Raw genomic sequence first — 27,977 nt, 5'->3', positions numbered from 1 at the left:
CCATTAGTAACGGCACATTTAGGTAACGACATTGCCGTCTCCCAAGGCTCTTCCTAAAGCAGAGGCATAAGAATACTCCCCTATACAAGGCTTCATTTGCCGTCAGTAACGGCAGTGTCGGTAAGAATGGGAGGAATGTCAAACAACAACAGTTCCCACAGAAACATCATGCCGTAAGCAAGGGTTGTGGCGGTACAGGCTACACTGCCTTAAATAGCGACGTATCGCTATCGTATGCCCAAAAAAAGGAATGCCATCAGCCTGACAACGCGCTCTTTCATATAGGGGTAAGCTGACAGGTCTATAAGACCTGAAACCCTTAAGGATAAGGCCTCGCACCACAACAATTGCAAAACCACAGCATTATAAATAAAATTAAGTTCGATATCAGTAACGGAAAGACTCACCATGGAGAGGTGTAATGACATAATGTAAATATATCACTACTCTATCTAAAATTCTCAAGAGGCTAGGATACGGCAGCACACAAGTGTCAGCGCACCAACAGGAAAAAGCTCACCCTTCGCAAAGGGGAACATGATACAACTATTGTAAGTCACCATGAGAACATATGAATGAATGTAGCATAATATACCAACGAACACGCCGTCGAAGGGTCAAAAGAAAAATCCCAGAGGCTAAAAGAAAAGGCAGTAAGACAGTCAGTGAACCGACTGAACAAGAAAAGTGAGCTCACCCTCCACAAAGGGGATCTCCAAAAACTGCGCCTTTCTAGCCCTGAGAGAATTCAGATGGCCAAGAGCCTAAACGGTCAGAGTACCGAGAAACGCGAACAAGTGGGACAAAAAAACTAGTATGACTGAGTCAAAAACCTTCCCGAGGAGAGAGACCACTGTCAACGAAACCGGAATAAAGACCAAAAATGAAAACAGCGAGTCCATGTCCAACTAAAAATTTACCGTCTCTAGGCTAGGCTACCCGAAACTGATACGAACTCAAAAAGACATAAACAATAAAAATGCAATGTAAAAGCCAACTTAACATAGAGCCCAAAGCATCGTAATGTTAAAAAACTACTAGCTAACGAGAAACTTACCAAATAAACAGGTAGACACGAAAAAGAAGCAATCAGGTACGAAACCCGACATCATGGCTAGCTGGAATCGAAGCGCTCAAGCTTCCTCTAAAACCAAAGTAAAATATAACTCCCTAAAGGGAACCAAACCAATAACAGCTGAAACAAAAGGCAAAGAGAGGTAGGTACTCAACTTTGACGAAGAAGAGGAAGCCATCATACAAAGAAAATCTTCGAAAAAAGGTGAAAAGAGTGCACACAAAAATATCACACAGTAGCAACAAGCTGCGTACAAAGGAATGAAGCGGCAGGGTCATATGGGTGTACCGAAAGATGATAGGATATTTAACGGTTCCTCACTTACCCTTCCCTTAGCGGATTAGACTGGGAAAGGTCTATTCGGGGTGCAGATATCTATGGTTATCTTAGGATACGTCCCCATCTATACATGATATCTTCGAATAGTTGTTCCGGGGGTTTGAACCCCGTGATACATGACGGTAATTCTCTTATAATATCAATCGTGGAAATATTATACAACAGAAAGTTGCCAGAGGGAACTTCCATTAGGACGACATGGCTCGAGCCCAAAAATGTACAGTATACAACAAACAGATATTGTAGGTCCTGTAGTGTGTAGGGTTCCACTGTTAGGATCAGGAAAACCGCCCCTGACATAAATAAGCAAAGTATTATGCAATAGTATTAATAATAATCATGATGCATGTAATGGACAAAGGAATGCAGCAATGTCAGTTAGACCCAATGGATTTTCTTGAAGTTAAAGATAATGACTAAATCTAAATTCCATAAAACTTGGCACCATCCATTCTCTAATTACCACACTAGGTAAACTAAGCTCATGTTCTTCATACCTAAACTTAAAAACTTATTTAGGAAAGTAATTTGGTTGTCCACTATTCCTAAATTAAAGTTGAAAAATATACAGAAAAGTAAGTAAATGATGCAAGACCTTACGCAAATTTAACGTTGGAAAAATGACAAATTTGGAAGTAATGTGTATTTTTAATAACGATACAAAGCTGTAGGTATTTATAGGGGTATCATATTCGGTGAAGCTGAGAGACGAGCCACTAGACTTTTAGTGAGGGTTAACCATCCGCCCGCTGGTTAGCAGGGAGGTAGAGGGTAGTAGCTACCCATCTCACTTGTGAGGCTCACTTTGCTTGGAGGTATGACTTCAAGGGGGACTGGTGCTAGCAGGCCAATCTGTATAAGTAAGTACAGGTTTGTATCGCTAGGATAAATACAAATTACTCCCAAGTTTTTCATTTGTTCCATCACTTCATACAAAACAATGCTCATTATAGGGATTGACTTACCCTTTAGGAGGGTAGGCGTCTCTGCCAATCTGGCTTTTTTACTTTGACCTGGGGATTCCCCTTTATGAGTTTGGCACATAATGGGAGGAAACCTTACACCTCGCTAAAACCATACTATGCATGGTCTGCGGCCTACTCAAGCTGTATGTTTGTGATACTAACAATGTGACCATCAAGGTAAAAGTTCTTCCGAGTCATAGGCATCTTCAGAGGTTACTAAGACGTTACCAATACCCCCTTCGATAGGGTATTGGCACGTAACAGTATTGACACTAAACCAGGTTAGACAAGGGAACAATGGTTTACCAGCAGTTGGTTGAGGTCAGCTTTGCAGAGGACCCTAGGTGCTAATTTCTCGGAGAGGGGAGGATGACGAAAAGAAGGAGCCAGTCATTCTTAATCATTCATTCAGCCTAATCCCAGGTAACCAATGCCCTGAACCTCCTGCTTCTTGTCCATCAAGGAGTCTGAGGTGTTAAACCAGTTGTTGTGCAGCCACCACAGGACCAATGGAAAAGGTTTCCATGCTCCTGTGGGTTACGTCTTGCAGGTAGCGAGTGAAGGTCGTTTGACGCTTCCACATGACCGCTTGTAGAACCTGCGCCACAGAGTAGTTTCTTTTGAATGCCAGATACATAGCAATGCCCGATGTCATGTGCTCTGGGTCGACGTGTCGGAGGAAGATACGGATTCAGTGCCAGGTCAATGACCTTGCGAATCCAGGCAGAGATGGTGTTCTTCGTGATCCTCCTCTTGACCTTCCCCGTGCTGAAAAAAAATGCTGGCACACGGGGGCCAGTTGCTGATGTTCTTTTGAGGTAGTACCTCAAATTCCTTATTGGACATAGTTACAGAATACAAACTTGTTATCCGGATTGATTGATTGATTTTAAGTTTTCTGCCATCCTGACATCTGTCATTGACGCTGAAATCATTTATTATACAGTACTGTATATAAAGAATAAAAGAATATTTATTTACAACCATAAAAGTTAAATAGCTTTCAGAAGACCTGCTTGTGAAATAAATGTAAAAATGCCACTAGCATAGTACGACACATCATGTCCAAGAATCTTGGCAAGGATGAACCTGCCATCCTCACCTCAAACCTCAAATAGATATCTATTTCTTAAGGTGCTATAATTGGGGCATGCGGTCAACAAATGCCTCACTGTTAAGGGTACCAAAGAGTAGTCTCCCACTTTCGGGGCATCATATTATATCTACAAGGGTATATAACATTCGTTATTTCTCTCATCTTATTTTCAACTAAATTACCCCAATGTTATTGCCAATTATTATAAACCAAATTCGTAACGCTAGGTAACAAAATCATTACAGAGAATGGGATACCTTCTTGGTACCAACTCAGCTGCAACATTCTTTACCAGTAAATCTGCCCTCTCATTTCCAGACATACCTAAGTATGCCGGAACCCAATAAAATTGAACTGTTATACCCCTCAATCCGATTATAAAAAGCCACTCTGAAATCTTTAAAACTAAAGGGTTATCAGAATTAAAAGCTTCTAAATCTTATAGGACACTTCTTGTATCACTATAAATGGTAAAATTGCCCTCGTCTCTTAACGTTATTTTCTCAAACGCAGTTAGTATGCCATATGGTTTAGCAGTAAATATAGAGGAAGCTAGAGGTAGTGCACCTAGACAAATAAAAGCACTACTATACAGTATACTTCAAATCCAACGCCAGTATCAGTTTCAGAGCCATCAGTGAGGAATCGAATCTAGGATCTGCTACCCCCGATTTTGAGTCTTAGCAACAAACTAAGAGATGAAGCTGGAAATCACCTCTCCCCATACCCTTGAATTGGCGATGTCATACAAGAGATCGTGAAGTTCACTAACTCTTTAAGCAGAAGACAAGGCGAGTAGGAACACCATTTTCAACGTGAGGTGGAAATCTGTTGCCTGGTGTAATAGTTGTAGGGGGGACGTAAATGTCGATGTCGTCCCACCGTTGTTGAAATGCATCTTGACAGAGAGCCCTGTGGTCCGGTACTGGGAGCAGTACAGCGGGAACCTGAAATTCAGGGACGTTAGAAAAAAGTCCACAGTAGGGGAACCCCACAAAGTCAGGACTTTGTTGACTACTAGATGATTCAAAGACCACTCAGAGCACACTATCCGAGTTACTCTGCTTAGATTGTCCGTGAGCACATTACTTTTGCCAGGAATGAAGCGAGCTGATAGTGTCACTGAGTTGTCTTCTGTCTATCTCAGGATCTCTACTGCTAGATGGGATAGGGACTGTGAAAAAGTACCAACTTGTTTATTAATATAGCCCACTACTGTGTTGTTGTCGTTCATCACCAACCCTGAGTGGCCCCCCAAGAACTGTTGGAACTGATTTAGGACCAGGAAGGCAGGCAGGCTTCATCTCTAAGAGATTTATGTGCTGGTACTTTCCAAACTCTGACCATGGGGCTGAGGTCGTGTGATGCAGCATGTGGGGCCCCCAACCTTTTGATGCATCTGAAAAGAGCATCAATTCCAGGGAAAGGACGAGAATGTCGACGACCTTTAGCAGATTCTTGTCTGCCACCCACCACTCGAGGTCCGTCCATTCCCCTGCCCCCATAGGGATCAGAATGTCCCAGGAATCAAAAGCCTGATTCAGTTGGACTTTAGCTGCCATCGGAGAGATCGTGACTAGACAGGCCAGGGATGATAGGTGCCCAAGGACACATAACCACCTCTGGGCTGGGAGTTCATCTCATCTGAGGAATGGTCTTGCAACCTTCCTCTGCCTCACTACCCTGTCATCTGATGGGAAGACTTTTTGAAGGTCGGTGTCCATTATCATTCCTACAGTAGGTATACCAGTCGTTGAGATGGAAGCAGTGATGACTTCTCGAGGTTTACCATGATCCCCAGACCTTGGCAAAGCCTCAGAAGTTTGTCTCAGTGTTGAAGAAATATTGCCACCGAGTCTGCTGGAATCAGCTAGTTGTCCAGATAGCGTAGGAGATGGATACCGATTCTGTAAGCCTAAGATGACAGTAGGGCGAACACTCTCGTGAAGACCTTAGGTGCTATATAAAGACTGAAGCAGACCACCTTGAACTGGTATTTCTTGTTGTCTAGAATGATTTTTAGATACTTCCTTGGAGACAGATTGGGGTCTGGAAGTATGTGTCCTTTAGGTCCAGTGTATACATGAAGTCCTGTGGTCTTATCACCTGTCTGACCGTGTCTGCCATCTCCATGCTGAATGGAGTTTGTAAGACAAACTTGTTCAGAGCCGAGATCTACTTTTTATGGTTGAGGGAAAGCGGAGCGGCGTTTGAAGGGGGAATGCCTTTTTGATATATAGGTCAATGACTGGTCTCTAGCCTCCAGACGCCTTTTCACAAGAGAGTCGACTGAAGAAGCCTGGGAAGTCTCGAGGACCTCTTGGAGAGCACCCTTCTTCAACATGGTCTGGCATGGTGCAGAGGTAGGGCCGGTATAGTCTCATTAAACACCTGTAGTACTTCTTCTGCTGCACACGGCGGCGGAAGGAGTCTTGAGGATGAGCTTGCCTAGAGGGAGCTGGAGGCAGGGGTGATCTGAGCAATCACCTTCCGACGGACACTCTTCTGACCCTGAGACCAGGACAAGGCTGCACTGGTCTTGGGGGGAGTTTTTGAGTGCCGTAGACACGGTCTAAGACAGTGTCTTTGCCCTCCTGAGGGGTCACTGCCAGGTTTGATAATCCATTGACAGCCCTTATGCAGGTCAAAACCTGCCAGAAGGTGTGCTTGGACTCCCTTTGCTCTGCCTCTGATAGCATCGGACTAACAGCCTTAGGAAGAAGGTAATCGAATTCAGTCTTCCACCTACAAGACATCATCTTGGCGTAGGTCGTAGTCATCGATGGAGTGATGTGGTACTGGAGACTGCCTTCTGGAACCTTCTGAAGGTCTCGCAGTCCTCGCAGAAGACTTTGGCAGGGTCTTAGAATCCTTGGATTCCTTCCTCGGGGGTAAGATCGTTTCCAGGAAGGAGGCCTTTGGAGGGACCCCTTTCGTTGCTCACCTGCAGGAGGCGACACGGTTTCTTCCAAGAGCCTAAAAACAGGTTGAAGTTCCCAAGGAACTACCATGATGGGAGAGGGTGGAAGGAGCTCACTAGAGACTTCTCCGAGTGAAGCCTCTTGGGAAACTGGAGAAATTTGACAACCGGTCAGGGAAGCGTAGGGACAACAATACCAAGCCTTTGCTTAGCTGTTTTGATTGGAGTTGGCTTGACTCTAGGCGAGACTACCTTGTCAGAAACTCCTTTCTTTTCCTCTTCACGGGTGAGGAGGAAGAAACCGAGTTTCTTTACAAGGAGGTATCATGGATCTTCCCCTTGGTTCCGCCGAAGGAGGGCACACTTCCCGGAGTATCCTGCATGTTCCCGAGGAACAAACAGGGAGGATATCTGCTACAAAAGCCTGATGGATGGCCCTCACCAGGCGTCCAAACCACGGTTCCTGAACTACTGTGGCGCTGGCTGAAAGACCCCGAGAGGATAGACAAAGAGAGTTTCTGCAAGGGGGCCTTGCCTGAGAGTAATGAAACCGTAGCAAGAGGCTTCAGTTTCGAAGTTTCCTCCTTGCGAGGGAAAGGGACTTTTCAAGATGACCGTTCCTTAGGAGCCTTGAAAGTTTGATCTTCCCAAAAGGGAGATTGTTGGGGGACGTTCCTGTCTCTTCCAGTTCTTGCAAGTGAACACGATGTTCTGCGTTTGCAAGGATGAGAACGATTAGAGGGCAAACGGCAAGAAGGTGACTTCCTATGCTTCGGAGAGCGAATGGAGGCTCGTGAAGGAGAATGATTGTGCGATTTCCTCCACCGTTCTGGCGAGCAATGACGATGGCCAAGAGACTAATGAGTTTCTGGCGAATGCTGAATTGCAGGTTGTGTTGGCCAATATGGTAATGCTCCTAACTGGTGAACGCCAGACTAGGGTTCACGTTCTGCTCACACTCAGTTCCTTTGGTTGCTGCAACCTCACCATCCTCGTGAGTTAAGGATGGGGGTTAGGAGAGCTTATAGGTCTATCTGCTGAGTCATCAGCAGCCATTGCCTGGCCCTCCTTGGTCCTAGCTTGGGAGGAGAGCGGACTTGAGCGCTGATCATATGTATATGTGGTCAGTCTCTAGTGCTGTCCTGCTCAATACAGCAATGTCATTGTCCTTGCCTCTACCATTCATGAGCGAGGTTTAAACCTTTAAATAATCCCAAGTCACGGTCGCCACTTGATGAGGTGCTGATGAATTAGGAGAGCGCCAAGAGTGCGGACGCCTGCTGATCGTTTAGGGGATCGGCGAGTTGCGGACGCCTGCTGATCGTTTAGGGGATCGGCGAGTTTCAGACGCCTGCTGATCGTTTAGAGGATCGGCAAGTTGGTGAACAGCAAGCAGCCTAGGGACTCTTGTTTGACTTCTGATCTCCAAGGAGATCGGCCAGACACTGGCGAACAATGAGCCGATGGCGACTGACGAGCAGTAAAAGGCCAATGGTGAGCTGGTGAACAGCGAGACATCGGGGAATGAATAATTGTCGGGAGCAGCGAACCGTAGGTGAAAGGCGAACCGTTGGGGAATGACAAATTCTTTGCGAATGGCGAACCACTTGCAAACGGCGAACCGTTGGCGAACGGCAATCGACTGGTCGTTGACGAGCGGGTAAGCAACAAGGAACTGGGTGACGGAAACAGCTGGCGAACCATGAACAGCAATTTGTTGGCGAGCAGTCAGTGAGGAGTGTTGGACTAACGAATGCAACAAGGCTGGCAAACGGTGAGCCTGAGGAGACCCCGGTGATACAGTCGAAGGTAGAGAACCAGATGGCTGACAGCGAGATTTGCAAGAATCGTCCGACTCAGTCTCTAGGCGAAGGCGGATCCTCAGAAAGAGATTGTTCAGCAGTAAATGGTGCAGAGCCAAACAGACATCTCTTTGCCAGAGGCAAAGGAGAACGTCTGAGGCAACAAGGAGGGTCACGAACTCGGAGGGTCAAGAACTCTACGAGTTCTTTGTCGGCGAGGACGAACCTCCGCAGGGGAGAGCTCACCAGCAAGTTGGTTCTCTGGTAGGCCTCCGAAGAGGCGTCTCTATGGGGGCTCTTCCCCGTGAACAAAAAAGGTGACCACCCACAGGAGAGACTTGCTTCGGACTTTGCTCCGCCCCCAAAGGAGGATTGGCGAGGGGGGTGGTGTAGTCCTCGACAACGGCGGCAATAGCTGTGAACGAGGCAAGGCCGAAATCAACAGGCAGAGCTGCAGGAGACTCCTCAGGGCCACGGAGATCTACGTTGAGCAAGGCAAATGGATCTACCTCCGAGGAGGAAGAAAGTTACCTTTCAGCACCAAGCTGAAGGAGCTGCAACAGTGTCTCCTAAAAAGGAGGACCAGATAATCCAAGCAACAGCCACACCTGAAAAATATCAGTAAAGATCACAGACTCCCCCGTGGGGAGAGGCAGGTCCACTTCGCTAAATGAAGCGAACCCATCTCTGAGAACCGAGGTTGTCCTGCGCTGTTATTCAACAGTTCCCTGGAAGAAACTGGCCGGACAGAACCTTCAGAGGACGATTGAGGAGCGAAAGAAGTTGCTTTGGGTTTCCTTGACTTCAAGGAAGATCCCAAAGATGAGAAATCCCTTTTATCCTTCTTCAGTCTGTATCCAAACCTTTATCACTGGGAGGCAGACCATTCCTGACATTCAGCACAAGTGGGGTTATTATCACACCATTGCACACCTACTGTAAAGAAAAAGCAAAGAATACTGATATTGGCTGTCAAAATTTGGTGAGGGGAAGAGCGGTAACAACCATTCTCCACCTAAGCCAAAAGCAAAGCGAGGCTCACAGCTCAGGTGTGGGAGCAAGTGGGGTAGCTATTACTCCCCGGCACCCGATAACTAGCGGGCGGGTGGTTAAACCTCGCTAGAAATCCACTGGCTTGTCTTTCAGCTTCGCCGAAGTAATACCCCAATAAATAGCGTTGGTTTGTATGTAGTGACGGAACAAATAAAATATTAATAGCCTGCATAAGTCCAAGCTTAGGCCAACAAGTGCGTGAGTGTGGAGATCACTTCTAAATTTGACATATATGGCACACATTAAACAACCTCACTGAAAGTGACTTAATGAAACAGAAATTACTTACGTAAAATTCAGAGCTGAACTAAGCACCCGATAACTAGCGGGCGGGTGGTTAAACCTCGCTAGAAATCCACTGGCTTGTCTTTCAGCTTCGCCGAAGTAATACCCCAATAAATAGCGTTGGTTTGTATGTAGTGACGGAACAAATAAAATATTAATAGCCTGCAAAAGTCCAAGCTTAGGCCAACAAATGCGTGAGTGTGGAGATCACTTCTAAATTTGACATATATGGCACACATTAAACAACCTCACTGAAAGTGACTTTATGAAACAGAAATTACTTACGTAAAATTCAGAGCTGAACTAACGATGTTTAAAATCTCTACATCAAGGCCTGACAAAAGCTCAACGCTCCCGTCCGGAAAATGTCTGCCAATATTCACTATTTGGAGGCCTTCCTTGATGCTCACCCTAAATTTGCGACCACTCAGGTTGTAAATATTCTGCTGTGGGTCTTTGGAAAATGTCTCCTTCAAGTCCTTAGAGCTTTCCCACTTGCCTTTATTCGTGAATCTGTTAATGAAACCATTGTCACTATTTCTTTTGTATTCACTGATGGGTTTTGCTGTCTTTCTGTCGTGTTAGAAGTTTTTTTTATGCTTTAGTTCAACAATAGCAGAATATAGTGTAGGCCCTCTACTATCTGGATCATTAAACCTTTCATTGCATCATAGAATGAAAAAAATTAATCATTTCAAGATATGAAATTTATCGGCGACTCAAATTTCAAAAAGGAAATGTAGTCATTTGTTTATCAAGTGAAATATCTTGAAGGCGAGTCTAAGAAAATGGTATTTAAAGTCCCTTTGTGTTGTTATAGCTAGAATAAATCATTTTCATATGTAAACTCATTACCTTTCAATTTATTATAAGCTGTTTAATAATCTAATTCATTACATTCCTGTTTTATATCTTATAATACAGTACTGTACTACTAAAATAAGGAAATGAACTGTTAAAGACGATAAAACAGAGTAAAGTGTTCAAGTGATACACTACTATTATTATTATTACATTCTAAGCTACAACCCTAGCTGGAAAAGCAGGATGCATAAGGCCAGGGAATATCCCAGTGAGGAAAGGAAACAAGAAAAATTAAAATATTTTAAGAACTAACATTAAAATAAATATTTCTTTTATAAACTATAAAAACTTTATGTCATCAACAAGCTAAGCTGTATACATCACACTGGGTCTTAATTTTTTTCTAAATACTTACAAGCATACTTCCAAAATTTTGCTAGTGCATATCTGCAATATTTACTCATTCACTTCCAGAATATTTACCAGCCCATTTTCTAAAGCCAACCAACTACAAACAATAGAATACAGTACCCTTATTACTTTGCTTTAATTGGTAAGATAAAATCACCCTTAAGTTAGCTAGCAAGGTCACTTACCAAGAGGGGAAAGATGTTATAGGGAATAAGCAGTCTGTTATGAACCTCTAAGACCCTTCCAAAACAAAATGTAGTCAATCTACAGAAAACAATTAGGAATATGGCTTTGTAGTTTATCATACTTACTGTGTAACACCATCTGGATTTACAGAAGGAAGAAAATAAACCATGTGTCCATCAAAGGTTTTTACAAAAGGAACAACTTGAGTTCCTTCGTTGACAAACTCTTGAAGTTTAATAACACTATTATCGGCATCACTTCCTTCCATTAGCAAAAGCCATCTGGTCAGGTGTGTCTTCAGCAATGCCTTCCTCATCTGGAGATATTGTCAAGCTTTAAACAGTGCAACATGACCTGATGCTATGACATGAATATAAATCATAATACTGTATGTAACATATGATAAATTTGAAAGTAATTTGTATTTTTCCTAATTACAGTATACAGTACAAACCTTGAGCTCTTTACTGTGGACATATATTTCAGTAAAAGCTGAAAACTAACTATAAAACATTTTAGTGAGGTATAACTGGGCCCCGCTTGTTAGCGGAAGGGTAGCAGGAGTCAGACCAACCATTGCCATTGGTGAAATGAAGTCACTTTCTATTGCAGTCAGAACTTTCTGGAAGATAGTTGATGGTGGGACAAGTATGATTAAAGAGATCAAAATTTGAATAATTAGGAAAAATACAAATCACTTTCAAATTTGTCATTTGTTCCAACACCAAATACAAAAGCTTTCGCTGTTTACTGTGGAGACAGTCCTAACCAACTCTCAAATATGTGTGAGAGCTAATGGCCTAGGCAATCTCATGTGATTTGTAAGAACTAAGCATTGTGACTTGACCAGGTAAGGATTCTTTGAGTACAGTAGTAGAATCCGCTAATTTAAAGGTTTAAAGGCCACTCATAAATAGTAGAGGCAAGGGACAGTGACATTGCTCTAGCAAGCAGGAACGTGCCCTAATGACTAATATATGCTTATGATCAGCGTCCAAGACCCCTCTCCACCCAAGCTAGGACCATGGAGGGATCTAATGGCTGCTGAGGACTCAGCAGGTAGACCTATAGGCTCCCCCATCCCCCCACCTTAGCTCACAAGGATGGCAAGGTTGCTGACACTATAAAAACTATTGAGTTTGAGCGAGACTCAAACCACAGTTTGGAGAGTGCCAGGAAGGGACACCTCCAATAGGCCAACACAAGCCTTAACCTAGACTTTTGCACGACTCCCCTTTGTAGGGAGGACTGGGAAGTAAATATATTTCATATATCAGGGTAAACAAGGAATATGGTTTTTACCTGCAAACAACGAAGGTTAGCTAGCAAAGTTCCATTGGTGCTGTACCCCAAAATCGATGACCAGGCGAGCCCAGGAAGATATTGTATTCCTCGAGATTCTTCTCTTGACTCTGCCCATGCTCACAAATACAGTAGAAGTTGATGTGTAGGTGAGCTCCCGTAGAATTTCAAGATACAACAACTCCTCAGAGCCCTCACAAGGCATAGTAGCTGTTGATCTGGGTCATTGTTTATAGAACAGAGACACTCAATCTGGGAAGACCCAAATCTAGGATCTGCTAAAGCTGCATTTCAAGTCTCAGCAATGAACTCAGGGACAAAATTGAGTGTTACCTGCCCCCATCCCCTTGAATGGGCAATGTCGTTGTAGTGGTTTGCAGACTGTGGCCAGATGTAGCACACAGACTGCCTAGTATCCGAATACCAACCACACTCCAAAGTTCAATACACAAAAAGGTAAAACGGTGGCATACCCAAAAATCTGGGTAACAGGTCAAGAGAACTGGGCACTGGGTACCACCCCTTGATTTTATACTGGGCAAGGAGACCCAACTAGAACTGTAATTGCTTAATATTATTTAGAGGTAAGTCGTCTCACTTGTTACTGGTATGCATGGAATCCATTTTAAATAGCGGCAGCTATATTTCAGGTTATTCAAGCACTATAAACTTTAAGAGAGGAAACAAAAAAAAAGAAAAAACAATACTATTAAGGGAAAAAAACAAAGACTAAATTGTGGCTGAGAAGGGGACAATTGTGTTGTGGAATAAAATGCTGTTAATAAAAAAAAAAAATAAAAAAAGGTTTATTTATACAATTTAGAAGAAAAGAAAATAAATACCAGGCCGATACAATATAGGTCTACTAAACCAGAAGGAGAGACATAAATATCTCCACACAGAAAATCTTTTAGAAATCAACATACATGTCTAGGCTAAATTCAAATGTAATTTGAATGGTTGCTTCCGTTACGATCAAAGGGATTATAAGACAAGGTTACACACCTGACCTGTCTCTACAATCTAGTCTTTACATCAGAACGACAAAAATATTGTAATAAAAAAACAAAGCTTACAATCCTCGTGTTACACCCAGAGGGGACGGCTAAATAGCCTATCAAATAAAGTATAGTAACTTCCTAAACCCATACTACAAACCTCTACATATCATAATACATTGATGAACACCACAGTGTGTACATTGCTGTAGCCTAGGTGATCCAACTATCTCACCAAGCAACACTATCGCTACAATAAACTTCCAGGACACAACATGTTTTCAGCAGCCAACCTTGGCAGCTACAATCATTGTCAAAGTTCCCAGCTGGCTACACAAGAAATCATCAAGCTTAATGGAGAACCCCACCACATTGCAGTTCATGATCGATATAGTGAGTGAACAGAGTCTAAACAAAAATCTCTGATTATCTATTCAACCCTAGGGTTTTCTTTCACTAAAGTGTCCATTGTAATAATATCCTAAGAATCCCCCACTTTAAAAAACTAGAAAATATCTAATCACAAGCTTGATATCTCTACATAACTTTCAACAGCAGAGGGGAGTCCAAATAACTCTCGCTGCCTATCTTTAACAGGTTCTCCATATTTCATCAAGTCAGATAATTTATCCAAGTAAACCTGCTTTTGACAGTCTTCACCACCTTACAAGAAATCCCAACACATAAACCGACATTGTGTTCATGACACTGCTACTCTCAAGCGAATTAGGGTTTAACCATATTACTTGGACAAAACCAGTTATAGTCTGACCAGCGACATAAACAGGTGCAGGATTATGAAATATTACTCCCGTATCCTAATTCTTGTGACAGCTATTCTATCGTACCTCTACTTGACTCCCTACTACGTGTAGGGTATTACTGCCATTACCTGTTAAAAGAAACAATAACAGATCAAGTCATATTTGGGGGGGGGGGGCACTTGAGAGTTAACAAAAATATTACAATTTTCAATGAATTAACATGACAGTTTTTAAAATGACATGTATTTTTCCGTAACGCAAACCATAAAGCTTTTTTTTCACACAAACCATAATTCATTGTATCGTAGGATAGACCATGTAACTCACTGACTCTCTTAACAGAAGCCAGTGAAAGAAGCTGTCTCATGACTGACACAATGTTTTGTAAGGTGCTCCTTTTAGGGATCGTAGTACAAAAAATATATTACAAGGAGGTGGTCTGACTTCCGACTGAGAGCAGGTATGCTTAAAATTCCGTACAACCAATTCCGTAGAGGAGGAAAAGTTAACTCCATTCAGTGTAAAGGCAAGGCTCAAGGCCAAGCGGTAACCTTTCACCGCTGAGACCAAGCAGAGTTTTTCCTTCCAAAGGTATAACAAGAACTCTGCTATCACTGGGATCAAGGAGGTTAAATGGGTGGAGGTGGCGCAGGTAGTCAATGCTTATGGGAGACGGTAAAGCCAACTGTCATAGCCGACACGCCCTCTAATGTAGGCAGAAAGAGCTTGGGAGGAGAATAACCAGCTATCACTTTACCCTTTCCGTGTTACTCTAAAGTATTAGGATAATCCTAAGAGTGATCAATCCTCAGACATTGGAGCTTTGAAGGTCATCAAAAGATCTATAGATCGTTTGTTCAGAAGTCTCCTTACAAGGCAGAAGGGGGAATACAAAGACGTCTTGATTGTCCCATGGATGTTGAAAGGCACTTGCTACTTGCCAAAATGCCTGAGGATCTGGTACTGCCAAACAGTACACCAGAAGCTTCCTGTTGAAGGACGTCGTGAACAGGTCTACTGTCAGCGATTCCTACAGTCAAGACTATGTTGGCTATCTCATGATTCAAAGAACATTGAGTCGACTATCCGAGTCCTATTGTTTTTTGCCCACAAGAATGTTTTTCTTGCCCAGGATAAAATGGGCTGATAGAGCTACTGAGTTGTCTTACATCCATCTTAAGATTTCTACAGTTAGAAGGCATAGTTGCTGTGAAAAGGTACCTCCTTGTTTGTTTATGTACGCAGGTGTATCGCTCATCAGCACCACAGAATGCCCTGAAAGGAGCTGTTGGAATTGCTTGAGTCAGAAAGGTTGCTTTCATTTCCAGGAGGTTTATGCGGTATCATCACTCAAACTTGGACCACAGTCTAGATGCCGTGTGCTGCATCTGTGAAAAACAATAAATCCTGGGGAGGAAGTTGGTATCTAACACCCACCACCCTAGGTCTCTCTTCGGCTCTGGCCCTATCAAAATCTGAAGGTTCGGAGGGTAGCAATGCTGAGAAAAAAAAGTTTTCAGCTGCCAAAGGAGAAAACAGAGTCACAGTCTCAAAATTCAGTTGACCCACTAGCAGACTATATTGTGGGTTTAGAATTCTACAGTCCTGGCCCACAAGAGCAAAAAGACAGACATAGCTTCTCTTATTTGCTCCAAGAAGAAGTCTTTATCTCTGAAGAGGAACCCTACCGAGTCCAACCAGCAGTTCAACCATGAAGCAGCTTGCATTGAACACTTTACAACCCATTCCATGTTTGTAGCATCCCCGTTGAGAAGTTTACCTGTAACGCTGCTAGTTCCTTGAGGGTTGTATTCTACATAAGCGCCAGAATAGCTGGGTCTAATAGCAGAAAAGGATAATCGCTTATTATCTTGTAATACTTCCTCTGTCGCACATACGGCAGAAATAGCAGACGAGATGAGTTTACTGCTCTGTGGGACTGGGACTCTCCAAATACCTGAGCAAAGGTCTACTTCTGGCACCCTCAACTCCCCTAGACCAGGGCAAGGCTACCCTAGTCTTGGTGTTCTGGGGGTATCACAGCAGATGTCCAGAAGCGTCACCTGAGGAGTTGATCTTCCTTATATAGTACAGGATAAGACCTGCAAGAAGACTTGATCTTACTCCTCTTGCTCCAAGGGCGAGATCTTGAGACTGGCGGACACAGGCCGCATACCTTCGGAATGGGTCTGAGCTGTAATTGAATGGATAATCCACTCCCGAGCTCACACCCATAGGAGCCTGGGGTGGGTCAAATACATCAGGTAAATCCCTAAAATGGTTGTGAGACCTGGCAGGTATACCTAGCTCCTCTGGTCTTATTGAGGCCTACACCGAATCAGGAATGCCCTTCCGAGGATCTGGGTCCTGGGTTTTTTAGGTTCATTTCTTCGAAAGGATCTTTGCATAATTCCTCTCTAGGGCTGGACTGTAAAAGCCGCAAGGAGAGCAAACAAAATCATTCCTCATACCCTCCTTAGGTCGCGAAATCTTTGGAGGTACGGGAGGAGGAACTGCTGCCTCCGAGGAAGGAGCGGAAGATCCGGGTTGGCTGCTCTTTATTGGCGAAAGCCTATAGTTGTCCGTGACCGAGATCTTTCTCGAAGATCTTGAACATCCTCAGGTGCAAATTGCCCACTAGGGGAGGAGCTGGTTGCCATTGCCCTCTTCTCTTCTTTTGGGGCTCTATTGGGATGATACCCAATCTCTCCTCATCAGGATCTAAGCTGGTGTTAGAAGCCTTAGAGTCCATGGAAGACCACTGTCGAGGAGGAGGAGGGTGAGGAGCAGTCTAAGGAAGAGCCTGCCTCGCGATAGTGCTACTTCGTCTAGGGTCTGAGGCTGGACTGCTCCTCACAGAGGATTCTGATGTCTCGAGAGAAATAAGAGGAGTACCCGCTGTAGGAAAGATAAGTGGTGTAGGGCAGGTCTAGAAATGGCCTTCTGCACTGCCTTGACTAAGTCCAGGAACCATGGAGCATTCTTTGAACAAAGAGGAGCACCCGCTGGGCTGCTGCGCGAGTGAGTATGCTTATGATCCCTTCTGAGCGTACCCAATAAAGGGCGAGGACAACCAGATGTTCTGTGGTGCTCGTAAGCGAGTGTTGACAGTTTTAAAGGCAAGCATACCATCGAGTAATGGCAAACACGCATGCTATAGGGGAATACCAAGGCAGTAAAAGAATCAAGAAGGCGAGCCAGCAAGGTAGTAAAAGGATCAAGAAGGCGAGCTACCAAGGAGGTAAGATTATTTGGACACAGGTTGGTGAGGATAGAATTCCTGAGTAACCAAAGCACATTAGGAAAAATACAAAGACAAATCTGCATCATAAGGGACCCTCACAATATGCAAGCAAACCTGAAAAGAGAATGCAAAACAGAATTACAGACATTTTTTTCTAAAGGAATGATAGGATTAACAGAAGAGATAAACTGTACGTATGCTCTCCACCAAGCCAAAATAAAAAGTGACATCATTTCACTGGTGTACTTGTGTGGCTAGTTTATAGTTAGTTTTCAGCTTTTGCTAAAATATATATCTACAGTAAAGAGCAAAGGGTTTTGTATTAGGTGTCGGAACAAACATGATATTAAGATTCCCTAATCTTCTGTAATTTTTGTAACTAAAGGCTTAAGGGCCTCTTCTTCCTCCACTTTACGTGGTTTCAATCACGCATTTGTACGATGAAGATCAATATTAATCACATTAACTCCTTTATTTCTTTCAATACACCATCTGTCTATGAATTCATTAACTTTTTTCTGTTTCCCCAATTCTTTCCACCTTTCATTCCTCTTTCAACCAGACATTAAGTGACAACTAAAATTATTTGCATTGCATAATCATTAATCTATTAGAATAAAGCCCTATTCTGTGGCCTTCCTTAGAACCTCATAACACTTCTCACCATCTGAAAAAGGCTGACAATATTGGCTGGTGTGTCCAAAAGCAGCAGAAAGTTGTTCCTCTCCGACAAAGACAAAATTTGACGAAAGGTCCCCATCTTTCCGTCATTCTTCAAGTTCATTAAAACAATGAACTCCTCAACTACAAGTATAGTTGACTTGTTTACTACATCTGTAAAAAAAAAAAAAAAAAAAAAAAAAAAAAAAAAAAAAAAAAAAAAAAAAAAAAAAAAAAATTTAATAAAAAACTCCATAAGACTTTAGCACACAATTCGTGACTGCATTACTGACTCATTATGTGTATGTTAAAGAGGACGTTAAACAAGGCTCTTCTAGTAAACTAATTTTATGAAATCAAGGTTGTTCTAATTTCCATGAATGGCTACAGTGTTAATTAACTTCATCATTTCTAATTTCTGTAAATTAAAATATCAATTAACCTCTACTTAACATAACTATGAAGATAAGATTCCTCTTGTCTCTTAATAAAAGAAACTGTCATTCTCTGTAGGACATCATGTGCATACTTTTGAACAGTTTGGGGAATGGGAGGATCTTCTGTCAGTTAGTCCTTATAAAACTGACTTAAACAAACTCATTGTTAGTTTTACCTTATAATCCAAAGCTTATATACCAAATGTAAACCAAGTAATCATTTAGCCGCATTTTGAGTCTTGTACGTAGATTAAATTTATGTATACTGTATTATGTTATAGGACCTGTGAGAAAGTTTATTTCTTCATAATAAATGTTAATGTTAAGATGAAAAAATTGTAATGATTTGCAACTCAAAATATGTCACTGTATTCTAGAACCCAAGCTTCTGGTACTTTCTCGTAGTTTATTCTGCACTCCCAGACATGTGTATTACGTGATTTAGTTTAGCCATGAACTTTCGAGAAAACGTCCATGGTAGATTGAAGGGAGAGACTATTTTCAGCCATCGTTAGGTTAAGACTGCTTTTGTGGAGACATTTTTATGACAACTGTCGGGACCCAGCATTTTAATTTCTTCTACAACACTGCTAGAATTAAGAAGACACGAAATTCTTGCAAGATCAATTATCATCAGATGCTGTGTTCCTGATTATCATCAGTTACATTTGAATCGGAGTTCTAGAAAATTTATTATTGACCTCTGTAAATCATTGTTCATAACTTCATCTGAGTCAAAATAAAAAAGATTTATAATACCACAGTCCTGTATTAAGCTCTATTTGTATAAATTATTATGGATACGTGAACTGGGTATCTTATGAATCTTGTAAAATATTGTAAATACTATCATTATTTATAAAAATAGTTAGTGTTAGGATTTCTGGATATTATTTTCTTTCACTGTTACTGTTATGCTATTTTCTCTGTTGAATCAATTATAAAGGCGATAACATATTGAAGTATATTTTACATAATCTACATTTTTATATAGCCGACCATAACATTGAGTAAAATGGTGTTATTTTACCTTCATATTCCTGGCCATATGAAAGGGTCACACTTCCGTTGTTATTCTTCACTACGGTCCTTATCAATAACATCACGTCGTTTGCGGAAAGGTTCCTGAGTAATGATTAAGAAAAATCAATTAAATGTAGATGAATTTATGTAAAGAACCTTCAGAAAATCAAGTTTAAATTTCGTAAATTTGAAAGATTGCTATAGTTACATCAGTTCTGCAAGGTTCTCAAGACTATCAGAACTTTAATTTCAAATAGACCTACTGTATTTTTATTTATCCTTCAATATCAAAAGAGTTAAGGATAACTAATTCTTGAACAAATAGTTAGGCATCTTTAAAAAAATAACAAATTTGCAAATAATTTGTATTTTTCCTAACATACAAACCTGGAGCTATTTATAATAGGGGATTACTTCCGACGCAGCTGAAAGACGAGCCATGATAATTTTAGTGCTTTATGGCAGGACTTCTCGGGGGACAGGGTGGCGGGCCAATTTGTATAAATAGCTCCAGGTTTGTATGTTAGGAAAAATACAAATTATTTCCAAATTTGTTATTTGTTCCGACACATATACAAACCTTCGCTATTTATAATAGAGTGACTTACTCTTAGGAGGGAGGAAGTCCTCACCAACTGGCCTTGGTCATGACCCGGGGTCCTCTCTATTTGGATCTGCGATCTAAAGTAGAAGGGACCCTACCCTCACTAAAATCAAGTGCCGATATGAGGTAATGCACTGATAGCGGCCTGCAGAAGCTTGTGTGTGAGTGGAACTAACAGTGTGGCTTGTCTGTAACATAGGAACTCGAGTACAGAACCTATTGTTCTTAAAGACTTACCCAATACCCTCCCTCTAAAAGGTATTGGGGACATAAAGTATTCTTCTATACTTAGGAGGCACTAGGGAAATGGGTCTTACCTGCAGCGAGGTGAGGTCAGCTATGCTGAGGCTTGCGGAGCTGTTTTCCCCAGAGGGGAGAAGGTGAAAGGAAGAAAGGAGCCAGGCATTCTTACTCATTCACCCCAGACTAATCCGGGTAGCCTCAGCCCTCAACCCTCTGCTACTTGTCCATCAAGGAGCCTGAGGTGTTTAGACCATTTGCTGTGCGACCACCACAGGACCAATGGAAAAGGTCTCCATGTTCTTGTGCGTTACGTCTTTGCAGGTAGTGGGCCGTGAAGGCCGATTGACGCTTCCACATGCCCACTTAAAGTATCTGCACCACAGAGTAGTTTCTTGAACGCCAGGGATGTAGCAACACCAGTAACGTTACGAGCTCTGGGTCTTAGGATGGAGGAGAGTCTAGATTAAGAGTAACCACAATTGCCTTCCGATCCCAGAGGGGAAGGAAATCCTTGAGGTCCTCCTCTTGACCTTCCCCGTGCTGGTCAACAGTGCCGACACATGGGGGCCAGCTGGTATCGTTTTTTTAAGGTAACCCTACAGACTCCTCACTAGGTAAAACCCCAGTTGATGGGTTTCCGGTTACCAAACGAAGACTCTTTATTCGAAATGGGCTGCACCTAGGGTACAGCACACTCGGATTTGAGTCTTGGCAATCCACTCAAGGACGCTGCTGAGGATAACTTCTCCCCGTCTCCTAGGGTAGGAGACATCAGAGGTTGGATCATACAACACACTAGCTCTCTTGGTCAAAAGCCCAAGTGAGTAGAAAGGGCGTCTTCCGTAAGGAAGTGATCTGCTGCTGGGCCTAAGGTTCGTAGAGAGGGGTCTTCAGAGATTGAAGGACCCGAACCGCGTTCCCAGGAGGAGGTTGAGATCAGACGGGGGACAAGTTATCTCAAACTTGCATAAGTAAAGGCACCGATGGGAGAGAATCCCCTTCCACGACATCAGTCACAAAAGGACCGAACACTTCGCCTGGAAGACCGACGCTGAAAAGTGTCTGAGGTGCCTAGACATCTTTTCCGTAACCTGTTGCGAAAGGCCTCTCTGAGAAGGGTGGTGTAGGATCGTCCCAGGCGAGAAGTCCAAGCAAAGCTACAGCTTAGGAAAGCATTAGCATGTGGCTGCTTGGAAGATTGTGCCGTGGAGGAAGATCCCTCGGAACTCCGTCAGGAGCCGTAGAAGGTCCGGGAACCATTCTGCGGGTTGCCATAGCTTAGCTATTGGAGCTTCGTCAGGGGCTGCAGAAGGTCTGGGAACCCTTATGCGGGAGGCCATAGCGAAGCTATTGGAGTCGTTGATAAGATCCTGCTTATCCTGACTTGGCTGAGGACTTTTTCACCAGACCAAATGGGGGGAAAAACAAGGTACACCTCTAGGCCACTCCATCGATTTTGGAATACATCTTGTTTGAGGGCCTGGGGAACGTTCGAGTGGGAGCCTGAAGATCAGGGCCGCTGCGAGCATAACCACAGTTGGGGACCCCACAAACTTAAGACTTTATTGGATACAAGATGATTCCAAGACACTAGGAGCCCACTATTTGGGTGGTTTTGCAAGCACATTCCTATACCAGGAATGATGCGAGCAGATGGGGGCAACTAGTTGTCCTCTGTCCATCTGAGGCTTCGTACTGCTAGATAGTTCTCTCAGAGAGGTGAATGCTGGTACCTTTCTGAATTGGGCCAACAGACGAGAATGGAATGGTATGGCATATGCACACCCCCCCCCCCTCTCTTTTGATGCATTATAGAGAGCATCAGGTTCAGAGGGAAGACGAGAAGACAGGCCTCTTTGCAGAAACTCTCGTCTGCCACCCATCATCCGTGGATTGTCCAGCGGTGAGGTGGGGGAGTGCATAGCAGTAAACACACCTCAAGATGATGTCGAGACGTGTAACTAATTGCACGTTCTGGCAATGAAGAGGAATAGCCTGTTCTCCCTCCAACTGCCACTAATCCAGTGTGGTTGGCCGAATAAGACCGATACCAAACAGTAAACCAGTTAATCAGTACAGCTTATGTTATAATAGCGAATCTCCATAGAGATTGCTTTCCGGACAAGAGACTGTACGGTAATCACCGAACGCATCCAACCAAACCCAAGAGGGGATTGAGACGTATCTTCAATCTATTGTTGGGTGGGTAAAGAGCATAAGTCTACTACGGAGTGGTAATACCAAACTGTGCGCATGACAAGCATACATGCGTAGTTCGACTTAAAAGTCGTGTCCGGAACTCATTTGGAGAACGTTGGAAACGTTCGTAACGGAGGTTTCCCGTTCTAAGGACAAAAAAAGTTTGTACTTCTCTGTCTCCAATCGGTAAACTAGCATTTATATTAGATGTTCCCTACTAAGGAACAGATATGCTTATGAGAAGTTTCCAGCCAAAGCCTTTGTAGGAGACTAAGACTTCCGATCGGGGGAAAGGAAAAAATGCCTATAAGGAGGCATTACGTAAATGCCGTATGTCTGGTTACAGGAAAGTAGCCAAGTAATGTACTGAATAACCTGGTTTCAGTAAGGGATATAAATATACAACTTAATAGAACGGAGTTCTAATTGGAAGATGTATATAGCCCTTATTGGCAGAAAGATCACTTGCACGCATATATGCACTTGTCCATTTGCGCTAGAGCATGCGTATTCTCTGCCTCCAGGAAACGTTTGCAACGAATCCGGTTGCGGGAATAATGTATATGCGACGAATCGCAACATTATTGCCGAAAGAATTTTGATCGTTGACTAACTGTAATATTTTCTTTAATAAGAGGGAACATGTTCTCAAACAAAATATACAGTTATAGAGGCGATTATTTCCCCTTTGGTTTACCCATCCTCTTTATGTGAGGGGCTAGCCAGGGTTCATTACACAGAAACGGATGTCTGATTACCCGTGGGCGGGGTTTGAAACGTTCGTAACGTAATGAAAAGATGCCCACGCTGTTGCTATTTTTCTTTAACATTAGCTAACAATGTTCCTTCGGGAATAATTGTTCGAAACAATAACCCTGTAAGGATAGAATAAAAAGTCTCGGAAGACTATCGTGTAAAAAGGCAAGTCGTTATACCCACGGTATAGTGACGGGGAGGCTGCCTTCATCAAACGGTAGAACCAAGTTTAAGACAATAACCTTGCGGTTTTGTCTAGGCTAGAGTGCCTGCTCCGGGAAGGATTACGGTCTTCATGAAGTTTTGTAAAAACTTCTCAAGAACGTGTCTTCCAAAAAGGGTGAAATATCGTATGTGGGGGTTTGCTTCAAGAAGGCAGACATAATTGCCATCGACCGCTTACCTAAAGGGGTTGCCATCGAACGCTTTCTCGAAAGTGAGAAAACTACCGTCTAAATCAGGCAAGGCCTGCCAGGGGATATGAACTGCAATGTAAAGAATTTTTCATTCCCCGCTCATTTCCATCTGCTAACCAAACTACTCAAATTGGGAAGGTGGGGGAAAGATGACGGTGGTTCGTTCGAAAACTAAAGGATCGGAGCTGGCAAAATCAGACTAGCTGATATAGTAATCAGCTGGGAGTGTAGAGTGACGTATAAAGTCACACCTTTGGAAGACCCATCCCGTAGAGAGGGGGGGGGGTCGACCATAGAGTTTTCAGAAAACTCTGAATCGTGGAGACAGAGACATTTGGATGAGAACCTAGGGGTTCAGAATCTATTTGTAAATTCCTTTCTCACGATCTTAAGGAATGTTGTGCTGAAAACCCACAGGAACTCTGTCGCTGATTCCTGATGGAATTCCAGGAATCGTGTTACGTGACCAGGACCCAAAGGAACTGTGTCATAGTTACCTGTAGAGATTCGTAAACCCTTAGGCAGAAGGCATCCCTCTGTCATCAGAGTAAAATTCTTGATGACAATAGGCGCGTGCGAACAATTCATGGGACGAGAGTTCGAAAACTCTGCCATGAGAGTAAACCTCTTGTGCACTCATGAACACTTCGCGCAACGAGAGTCCGAAAAACTCTGTCATATAAGTATGGCTATGGTCACGAGAACCCAAAGGTTCAGCGTGAACTGCGTTGTGAGACCCCGAAGGGTCATAAGAGTTATTCCTGCACTTCAACCGATTGCATGCGCTCCAAGTTGGTCGTGCGTGTGAGCCAATATGGTCGTGCGCGCCAATATTGTTGTACGCTCTAATCCGCTCGTGTGCACGCGCCAATATGGTCGTGCGCTCCTATCCGATAGTGTGCGCCAAAATGGTCGTGCACGCGAGCCAATTTAGTCGTGCACTCTTGCGCCGAACTGTTGGTAAGCGGAAGGGAGCTCGTGCGAGCACCTTTATCGCGCTCGTGCGCGCACCTTTTTCGCGCTCGTGCGCGCACCTTTTTCGCGCTCGTGCGCGCACCTTTTTCACGCTCGTGCGCGCACCTTTTTCGCGCTCGTGCGCGCACCTTTTTCGCGCTCGTGCGCGCACCTTTTTCGCGCTCGTGCGCGCACCTTTTTCGCGCTCGTGCGCGCACCTTTTTCGCGCTCGTGCGCGCACCTTTTTCGCGCTCGTGCGCGCACCTTTTTCGCGCTCGTGCGCGCACCTTTTTCGCGCTCGTGCGCTCACCTTTTTCGCACTCGTGCGCGCACCTTTTTCGCGCTCGTGCGCGCACCTTTTTCGCGCTCGTGGAGCGCATGAGGTTTTCCGAGCACCTGACACGCATAAGGTTGCTTGCGTGCAGTGTGTTGTTCGCGCGCATGGCGTGCCACAGGATGTTCGAGCGCATGGCGAGCAACAGGATGTTCGCGCATATGCCGCGCCAAAGGATGAACCCGCGCGCCATGATCGCCATTTTGCTTGGGCATGCCAAGACGGTCGGGCGCGCCAAATCGGTCGTGCACGCTAATTTGGCCGTACGGACTGTTCTTATACAAAGGTGAAGTCACATAGACTAAAACACGTGTGCCACATGTTCTTAACATGAAGTGTATATAAGACATTCTAGAAAGACTTTATAGTTCCTACAGAACTAATGTCTGTAATGGTAAGATTTTCCTTTTCAGATTCCACACCCATTTTTCATTTAATGTCTTAAGCCTATGTTACTAATTGCATTCCATTACAATATATACTTTTGGGCTCAAGCCATGACGTCCTAATGGAAGGTTCCTTTAGTAGCTTCCGAAGGGTATATATGACTACAGTGATATTCCCAGAGAATCAAACCAAAGGTTTCACAGAATTCTAACTTCTGGCGCGAGTACCTTTAAGATTACTCTCAAGGGTATCGTATATCATCAGGGGACATATTCTTGACACGCCACATGGCAATCTGCACCCCGAATAGCCTTTACGCCTCTAGGCTGTAGGGGGAAAACGTGGCAGAATAGAAGGGTAACCGCAACAAAGATTACCCTGGTTCCCCTACTACAATCGTATCAAAACCGCGCCAACTTCCTCTGGCAGTCATTCCTTTATCTGTAGCGACTCGCTACGGTGGTGTTCCCTGTCAATCTGACATTTCCGATCGATTTCTGGAATCTTTATGCTTCTACGGCTTCTTTCTCCATCTAGAAAGTTGAGTACTGATTCTTTACAATATGTAATTTAGTTCCAGCTTTGCAATGAAATTGTGTATTTCTTGTGTGTGGATCTTCACCGATCGCCGGTGTCGCCATGGCGCTGTCGTTCTTGGTACTTGTGCTATTTAGTTAGCAGAACGATATTCCGGTGTAAATAGCTTATTCATTGTTATGAAAGCTATTTAGGCATTATATATTGTAAAGATATCTATAAGCATATTTTTCCCTTTCCGTGGCGATCGTATATGTCAGAGTTTTGGTGATTTAGGTAACCGAAATCTCGTCATGTCTGGGTAACATAACCTAGACAACATATACTTTCGTCATTTCCCCGGTTACCCTTGTGTTTTGGTTATCATTCCTGGAGATCAATATCTCCTGGAATTATATTAACCATCATCAATTTCATTAGAGATTTATGGGTAATCTCTCTTCCCTCTGAGAGTAGCCTTAGGCTACAACTCTCTGCGTCGGCCTTGAATTCGAATTCAGGCATGACTAGCCTAGAGTTTTCTGTCTCATCCCTTAACGGCCGTCGGCAAATTTTGGGATTCGATCAGAACCTCAGAGTATTTAGTCTTTGTCGGCAGTCGGTCGGCGGGGTGATTGCATTCCCTTGCCGTCGGAACTACCGGCATAGGAGGCTAGCCCTCCCTAGACTACACCTGAAGTGGTCGAATGTTACCGCCACCTTCTCCCTGTGGTCTAGTAGACTAGTCCTATGCTCGCCGACCCTAGGCTATAGAGTTGTATACTCTTGTGGCTTAGGATGGCGCCGGCATTGGAACTCTGTTTCTCCCTTGTTGAGAGGAACGGCATGAGCTGCCGTCCCCTTAACTGTATTAGCACCTCCTAAGCTGGAGAATAAATGATTCTCCTGCCACTTGTGGTCGTGCCGGTACTGAAACAGAGTTTCTTCAAGGTGTGTAGATCCGGCGACATTGCCGGACCTCCTATACCTCATATAGGACCCTTTCCTCTCCCCTCTCTGTTCTTTAACGATGGCCGAGCCATTGTCTTTTCTGTGCTGGAGTCCTACAACCTTACCATTGCAGGTGGGTTGCCGGGGCCGCCCAGAACCCCCCCCCCCCCTCCTCAGTCATCAGCTGTCGGAGACTGCCGACTGCCAACGGCCAAGACGGCTGTCGGCGACTGCCGACTTCCAGCGGCTTTGGCGGCTGTGGATGGGAGGCCCCTTTTGTCACCAAGGTTCTCCAGTTCTCCCTTGAACTGCTAGCCACAGTTTCTGTTGTCGGCGTATTGTTCTGGCCGGCAGTAGACCGGCACAGATAGATACTGACTCAGTAGGTAGTATGCCGACTGTACTCGTGCTGCCGAAGGCTGGCCTACAATAGTAAGCCGGCAATAGTACTATGGCTAAATGGAAGTGAACCTTCTTTTCAGAGAAAGGCAGTAAAATTAGACTTTTACATCCTTTACTACTGTATACATATACAGTAATAGAGAGCCTTCACTCCATGCTTTCTCTCTCTCTCTCTCTCTCTCTCTCTCTCTCTCTCTCTCTCTCTCTCTCTCTCTCTCTCTCTCTCTCTCTCCTTTCTAGCTTGCTAGATGCTCCGACAATAGCTAGCTAATCCGGCAATAAGCCGGCTGAACTACAGTATATGTCTATACAGGTAATCAGTATAATTGCAGTATAGTATATACAGCAGATGAATTACTATCGTATATATTATACTAGTAGTTATTTCCAATATATCTTGGGTATCCCTGCCCAGATATTTGCTGAACCCAATTCTATATTGATGGATTAATATTTCATCAATATTCTGATTTGAAATCAGTTTCCATTTACCCTGCAATATTGAATTTCGTAAAGGGCTGGTGGTGTGACACCTCTAACCCCTATAGGGGAGAGCCCTTATCCCTGAGTTTCCCTGATCAAGAAACTCCCTGATTTAATATTGTACGGGAGGTCACAGCAAATAGATTGGTTGGGATGCATAAGTATATGTCTTTTATTTTCTGCCGGCTGAAATACGGTATCGGTCTATACAGGTAGTCAGTATATTTGCGGTATAGTAAATACGGCAGATGGATAACTAACGTATAGATTATACTAGTAGTTATTTCCAATATATATTGGGTGTCCCTATCTAGATATTTGCTGAACCCAATTCTATATTGATGGAATAATATTTCATCAATATTCTG

At 43.7% G+C, this 27,977-nt stretch overlaps 1 protein-coding gene across 6 annotated transcripts in view; it reads right to left on the bottom strand.

Annotated features, from left to right (window-relative positions):
- LOC137650247 (probable glutamate receptor) overlaps positions 1 to 27,977 on the bottom strand; it is a 220,340-nt gene that overhangs the window by 135,917 nt on the left and 56,446 nt on the right. For 5 of the 6 annotated variants that reach the window (XR_011045945.1, XR_011045946.1, XM_068383527.1 and 2 more), the window contains 4 exons: positions 19,372 to 19,466; positions 17,909 to 18,078; positions 11,062 to 11,252; positions 9,821 to 10,048 (listed from right to left, as the gene is read on the bottom strand). Coding sequence is in view for 4 of the 6 variants with exons in the window: in XM_068383527.1 (XP_068239628.1) it covers positions 9,821 to 10,048; positions 11,062 to 11,252; positions 17,909 to 18,078; positions 19,372 to 19,466 (684 nt within the window). In the remaining 2 variants the exon portion in view is untranslated. The remainder of the gene's footprint in view (positions 1 to 9,820; positions 10,049 to 11,061; positions 11,253 to 17,908; positions 18,079 to 19,371; positions 19,467 to 27,977) is intronic. The other variant, XM_068383528.1, reaches the window with a different exon arrangement.

This window comes from Palaemon carinicauda, chromosome 11, assembly GCF_036898095.1.
Source record: "Palaemon carinicauda isolate YSFRI2023 chromosome 11, ASM3689809v2, whole genome shotgun sequence".
In the NCBI taxonomy this organism is placed as follows: Eukaryota; Metazoa; Arthropoda; class Malacostraca; order Decapoda; family Palaemonidae; genus Palaemon; species Palaemon carinicauda.
This window is presented reverse-complemented; position numbering and strand designations above follow the sequence as displayed.